Raw genomic sequence first — 7,045 nt, 5'->3', positions numbered from 1 at the left:
TGTCTAATTAAGCGGCTAGCGTCAGCATCATAACTAGAAAAAGGTTAAAACACCAAATTAAGATGCCAAATTAAAGATTATTTCCTTGAAACTTCCAGAGAAATGTATCTGGGCTCTAGATTAAGCGGGATTAAGCGTGTAACTACTCAACTACTTGCATTGGCCATTCCTCCAGATTTGAAGAGAAAAGCATTGACTCAGTCCTGCCCCTCACCTGCTCAGTCCACTGTCAGAATAGACTTGATTTCCGCCGCTCTCTCGGGTGTCACGCCTAAGGCGTGATTGTCACGCCTTTTGGATCGAAAACTTCGATGCCACGGTTACTCACGCCAGTCCATGTAAATGATCGACTTTCTCTTTGTTATAAATTTTCAAAGCATCGATCAATGTACTGGCTAGACGGAAGTCTTCGGACGTCTTTGGATATCATCCGGGCCAGGGCAGGGCAGTATCATGACCTGTGTATCAGGCCTTTCTAAGGAGAGGGGGGAGGGGACAAGCCAGAACAGTTTCACTTGGAAGATGTTGTTAACTAAATTTCCCTGCATTGCATGACCTTATTCAGCACATAGAATGACTGGGCCGCGATTAGCTCAAAAGCTAATCGAGGGGAACCAGTCCTGCAAAAAGTATTTAACATTTTTATTGAAAACTTGCTACGGAACCGTCCGCCACTTGGGAGAAACATTTTCCAGAACTTCCAGATTGGAGCAACTGTTCCGTGGGTGTACTACTTTAACAAAGTTCAGTTTGTGTGACCGAAAGGTCTAAAATTTTCGTGATACATTATTGCTTGGTCCCCAGTGCTCCGGCCGTTCTCTGCTCTGTTTCGACTGTCGTTGTGACTCATCCTGCTTGCCATGCCACCCGCTTACCAAGTTTGAACTTTGTCCTTCTGTCACGTGATCTCGTGCCCGGCCCCATGATCTGCACCGAACGGAGCATGAGCACAACTTCGTTACTATGACAACCATGAAACCCGGGAATCTTTGGAAATGAGAAGCACAACAAAATGGCTGCGGTGAAGCATCGGATCTCTGTCATCGGTCTCCTCAAAGATGTCGAATTTCACATGATAAAAGGGGCTGCAGAGGTATATCTCGACATTTCTGTTAAATATGTGCCCGTCAAATATGGTTTGATGCTTTCATCTTATTTGCTGTTTGTGTTTCTTACATCAGAAAGTTTCTGAAAAAGATCCCGACTTTTTTTGTACTGAGCCATACGTTCTCAGCTTGCTTGAGTGTGACTGGGATGCCTTTATTCGCGAGAAAAAGAAGGTAGGACACTTGTTAAGAATTCTGTTTTTTTAACGTGAATCTCTACTTTATATCGAAGATTTTTCTCTGAAAGATAAGGCTAGCTCCTCTCCCTTGGGCGCACGCAAACTTCCAAATCAAAATCTGCTGTTGACAACTTACTCAGATTTTCTGGGCTCAACCTTTATAAACAGAGCTTTAGATTGTTGTCAATTGAACCTGCCGTTAAATGACAACGAGTTAAACGGTCACTTTTGATCTTGAAGGAATTCCTTTTAGCTAAACACATGAGTAAGATTTAAGGATAAAAGAGTAAAACCGTTTTGTAATTAATGTTTATATTACTACTTGAATCATCATGGGGAGAACAACTAAGCTTTGACGACTTTGATGTGCATTTACGCTTCTCAACAAAACAACAACAACAATCTTTATTTGTGCCCAGAAATTATACAGATTTACATTAAAACAGGAAAGAAAAATTACTAAAGAAGAGGGCACAGCCACTTAGAAATAGCAAGCTAATCGAGCTAAGTGGCTGGGCCGAGCGGAAAAATTTGCAAATACCCTACATTAAGATGAAATTTCTAAACTACCAAAAATGTGCATTTTAGTAATTTACTTTAAATAAGGCTTTTATACTTAGAACACCTTGAAGATTAAAGACATTCATTTTCATGACCAACTGAACAAAAATCCTATATTCTGTTCTTCATAGAAAGTATTTAAATATAAGATCAGTCCATCCCTATAATGCTATTAAGATTTATACAATGAACAGTGTAAAGCTCGCGTTTTAATTGGTGCAGCAGAGTGTGTGATTACAGTTTTTACAACAACTGTCCAAATTCCCGCACGCTGATTGGCTCGTATCTATTGTCTATAAGAGTACAGCCATTAAAAATGACGCCAGATGTAACGCGCGCGCTTTCTCAACGAAAAAAATAGCCAATTCTGCTCGTACTTTTTCCATGTTATTGTAAAAAACATTTCGACGGCAGTTTTCTATGGTCTATACTCTTATACACCATAAAATGATGCCATAAAATGTCCAAAACTTGGCAGTCAAACCACTCCCCTGCGGCTCGTGGTTCCACTTGAGTTTTGAACATATTTTGACGTCATTTTATGGTCTATAAGAGTACAGACCATAGAAAACTGCCATCGATTTGTTAAATTGACGCACAAATGATGTCATCGATTGGTGTGATCAGTGCATGTGATCAGAGTCTAGAGTCCAGCCAGAGTGACTGGTCAACAAAGTTTTGCAAACTGATTTGGCAAGTAGTGGACAAATTTTCGCAGGAACACAAAAGTGAATGATGAAAAATTGGACAAAGACCATTGCAAGTGGCCTGACAACAAGGTTAAAAAAGCTAGAACTTTGTTTGAAATTATGTGAAAAGGAAGGAAATATTTGTCCAAATATGTGGCCGATAGAAATCTGGTAATGGCAACTTCAACTCCCAGTTAGGTGGAATACTGTGCAAGACAGGAGACTGGGAATAGTGTGGCTGTGACATCAATACTGGAGTGCAAGGCCTCGCAGTTTCTATTCCTCAGTTGTTTCATTCTGTGTATTAAATTCATATTTTTGTCCACACAGTATCTTCCTCTGCACATGAAAAACAACTGAGGAATGGAGAAATCGCAAGACTGGCGGAAGTGTAATTTAACACTTTTATATGCCTCAAACGGGGGTGGGGGGGGGGAGAAAAATTGATAACGAACATTTTTTATTGTTTTATTATTATTATTTATTATTATTTTCATTAAAAAACAGGATGAAGATTTTATCAAGCAAAGAGAAAAAAATATCAGTCAGATACACTTTAATACTCAGGGGACTTCCTAGTAATAGGGTGTGGTGATATCCTGGGATTGTGTTGCAAACTTTCAAACTGACTCATGCCTCATTGGGAATTCAAAGTCTTAAATTGCCCAGATGAAATGAGTCTCCATCTTCCAAATGACTTGTAGTTCAAACGGTTCGCAAGGTTGATTTGTAAACTCATAGACCTTATTCCAAAATGGCTACCATTTTCATTAACATTCTTTTGTTTGTATTCAAAATAGCCCTTCTTACCTCGTTCTTAAGCTCAAAATAAAAAGAGTATTTTACCTTGAACGAGGCAAGAAGGGCTAATTTGTGTGCCAACAAAAGAATGTTTAATGAAAACCATTTTGGAATGAGGTTTATTGGCGGTGGAATGTACTGTTATAATATAAAGGGCTATGTTAGAGCTCTGAGAACCCTGTGGCACATGCCCAGCAAAATTTCCCCCTGCAGTATTAATCAATACTTTAGTTATCTAAATAACATAATTTGCTTGTTAGGAAATGAGAAAGGAAGTGTGGGGATTCAAGGAAAATGTTATCACTTTTCTGGATGATGAGTTGATCGGAGGACACGAGGAATTTCTAAAGTGGGCAGTAGAGAATCACGGATACAAGGACTTCAGGTTTGATGAAACACTTTTGACTATCTCCTGAAAACAGAAACTTGCTCTTGAGCCGCAGTTAGTCAATTGAAATACGCTATGCGAAGACCACAAACAGATAAATGTCCGTAAGATAAATAATAAACAATATGTTAACCATTTGCATAATTTGCATAAGTTGTAAAATTATGAATATTCTTGTGGGGCACAAAAAAATCTTTTCCCACACCCCTATTTTTTCAAGGATATTCTAATGTTAATGTGTTATCTTCCTTGTAGGCCCCTTCCATTGTGGCATGCTATGGCAAAAGAGGCATATAAGAACTGCCTTCTTCAAACAAAGGTAATTCACAGCAAAGAATGTGCTTCGAAAATCTATTGCTGGACAGTCCCTCAATACATGAAGTATGAATATGTGTAGTCTGCCACCTTACAATATATTTCACCATGTTGGCATTTCATATGGGAGCTAAAAAGTGCGTTGAGATATAGAGTGGTAGAGTGCTAAATCTTTTTGACACAGAGTTATTATTATTTAATATTATGATATTCATTTGTGAAATTATGGAAAGAAAATAATAAAAACATCCATTTGTCAAGACTAAGTTGTTTGCTTTTGTGGCTGAGATATGGGTACCATAATTTTAAGTTCTCATTTCTATTTACAGTTTAGAACTAACATGAAATTTAGGGATGGTTGTTTCAATGATGCTCATTCCAAATATCTAGCTTCCTATTCACACTCCATAAATTATGCCATAAATTTTAAAGTTTTATCATTCATTATAAAATTTATATATTAATAATATTATATTTACCGTGTAATAATAAAGATAGGTATAGAACTTTTCTCAGACTGAAACCTGGCGTACACTTGAGGAAAGAGCTAAGCAAACTGCCTTACGAGGCAATTAGCTCAGCTGTTTCATCATGCGTGTGGTTGAGTTTTTGTGAGCTTTTAGGCTCAAAGGGCCATGAGGAAAATACAGTCGACTCCCAATAACTCGAACCTTCAAGGGAAATTGAAAAAGGTTCGAGTTATCGGGAGTTTGAGTTATCGAGGGTAAAACTATATAGAAAATTACCTGGAAGGAAAGGAAAATTGGTTCGAGTTAGCGCGAGGTTTGAGTTAGCAAGGGTTCGAGTTATCGGGAGTCGACTGTACATGTATCTGTCATGTTTGATATTTAAGACTTCATCTTGCGAGGTGAAATTCTCACGAAACTCAGCTGCACACTTGAGGAAATGGCTGAGCTGATTTCCTCACGTGGCCTAATGCGATGCCTCGCAAGGTAGTTTGCTCAGCTCTTTCCCCAAGTATGTGGCAGGCTTAAGCAGTTAGCTTCTCTTTGAGGTTTCACTAAGTGTGAAGTGTTCTATGGTTCCATTTTAGCATCAGTTTGTTTATATGGACATAGCAGTGAATCAGAAAAAAATCGGACGATTATTGATTGAGGTAGGTACATCTTTCTGTTAACAAGATGGACTGTTATTTACATGCAAAATTCAAGTGTATTCAAAAAATCTGACCAAGAAAAACAAGGAAGTAGACTGGCCTGCAGGTAGCGAATGCTAATCTAGGTGGGCCAGACTGACAACTATTAAAGGATAAAATTATCATTATTATTATTATTATTATTATTAATTATTATTATTATTATTATTATTATTATTATTATTACTAACATTTAAAAACATTTAGAATCATGATAGAAAAATTAAGGATACGTAAAGAAATCACAAGGGAAACAAAAAAGTTGAAAATTAACGAGTTGTGACTAATTAGTTAGACTTATTTTCTGTATTATTATAGGCCTTTCGGTATAGTCATTTTCGTTGTCAAAATATCAAAGAGAAGCACAATAAATCATTTAGGTATCTGTGCAAATCAGAAATTTAAGTAGTGTAACTTACTGTAAGGACTCAATTATGAGACAAAGCATTAACAAAGAGAGAGACTCAAGTTGTCCTTTCACTTCTCCATCTTGTGTAGGAAGGCTTACACTTGAGTTTTCACTTTGTTTCCATTTTGCTTCTTCTAAACAACTCTAATGGTGTTTATGATAAGTGCACTGATTGCTTGATCAATGGCCACTGAGCAGATTTTATATTTTTAATATAATTAATTTTGTCATTTAATTTGTAATCCTTATTTTGTGTAAATTATGTGATGCTGTAAGTTAGATTGTTGTAAGTGGTGTGAATAGTGCAAACAAATCAAATCAAATCTGAAATCTGATAAATACATAAATTATGTTCCTAAATTCTAACATTTTGAATTTCTTCTTCATCAGCTATTTACAGAGAGATTACCAAGGACATGTCAGAATTTTTTAGAACTTTGTTTAGGGAATCGTACCGAAGAACAACGGCATGACCCTCCACTAAAGCTTTGTTACAAGGACTCAATATTTCATAGAATTGTCCCTAATGGATGGATTCAGGGTGGAGGTAAGATTAAATTATATACTATGCTGCACTATACCCATGCCAATGCAAACACATGGGAAACCAGAATTGTTTTGAACTGAAATCCTGTAGTAATTTGAATTTGAGAGATGTTGACATTCTGGGTCTGACAGAGCATGTGTGTAGACAGGTATTCATTAACATTAGTTTATCCCTGTGTTGGATTGTCACTCCTGCAAATTACCATAGATTCACCCCTGTCAATGTTTAGCCTGAGGGTAAACCCCTAGTGGATCAGTGAGGTATCTGACATTTTTAAAAGTAATAAATATTTTTTTTTTTATATTTTTATTTTTTATTACAAATGGGTGCTCATGTTTACAAACACAATTTGCTCCCTTGAATATACAAATTATGTGCAGTTCCAGAAAATATCCATACTCCCCCACTGAAGTTCTTTTGTTTTGTACCCCTGCTTCCCCTTGGAAATTCCAGTTTAGGTTTATACTTTACTGCTAAAATTTTGACTTTTAAGACCCCTTCCCCCTAAGAATTTTTGATGACCTTCCGTGGGGTGGGTATGGATTTTTTCTGGAGCTGCACAATTCTTATTTTTCAAATATTAGTGACATTCACTTTACCACACATGTTCAAGAATGAATCAAATTGTGTTATTATTTATACCACAACTTAGAACTAAATTTCAGTGTTACATTGTAGATGTGCTGCTGCTGATTTTTGGAACAAAATACCTCTAAACGTCAAGAATGCAGCATCTCCTCAAAATTTTAAAAAAGAACAAGAAGTAATATCTCCTAACATCCGAAGCCTGAGAGTGACATACTGACTTCCTGCATAGTTTAATACCTTTTTTTTTTCTTTTTTCATTACTTATTTGTTTATTCATTTAGCTTTGCTAATATAACCTTTGTTTGC

The 7,045-nt window shown here is 36.7% G+C and overlaps 1 protein-coding gene across 1 annotated transcript in view; it reads left to right on the top strand.

Moving 5' to 3' along the window:
* The first annotated feature begins 938 nt into the window (after nucleotides 1–938).
* The window catches only part of LOC146450043 (putative inactive peptidyl-prolyl cis-trans isomerase-like 6), a 10,691-nt gene continuing 4,584 nt past the window's right edge, over nucleotides 939–7,045 (top strand). The window contains exons 1-6 of the mRNA XM_085100866.1: nucleotides 939–1,093; nucleotides 1,182–1,280; nucleotides 3,597–3,721; nucleotides 3,980–4,043; nucleotides 5,094–5,156; nucleotides 5,995–6,151. Coding sequence (XP_084956992.1) covers nucleotides 1,013–1,093; nucleotides 1,182–1,280; nucleotides 3,597–3,721; nucleotides 3,980–4,043; nucleotides 5,094–5,156; nucleotides 5,995–6,151 — 589 coding nt within the window. The 5' untranslated portion in view covers nucleotides 939–1,012. The remainder of the gene's footprint in view (nucleotides 1,094–1,181; nucleotides 1,281–3,596; nucleotides 3,722–3,979; nucleotides 4,044–5,093; nucleotides 5,157–5,994; nucleotides 6,152–7,045) is intronic.

The sequence above is a fragment of the Pavona decussata genome, unplaced genomic scaffold (genome assembly GCF_977016875.1).
Source record: "Pavona decussata unplaced genomic scaffold, jaPavDecu1.1 SCAFFOLD_510, whole genome shotgun sequence".
Lineage (NCBI taxonomy): Eukaryota > Metazoa > Cnidaria > Anthozoa > Scleractinia > Agariciidae > Pavona > Pavona decussata.
The sequence above is the reverse complement of the archived record's forward strand: the minus strand, read 5'-3'. Positions and strand labels throughout refer to the sequence as shown.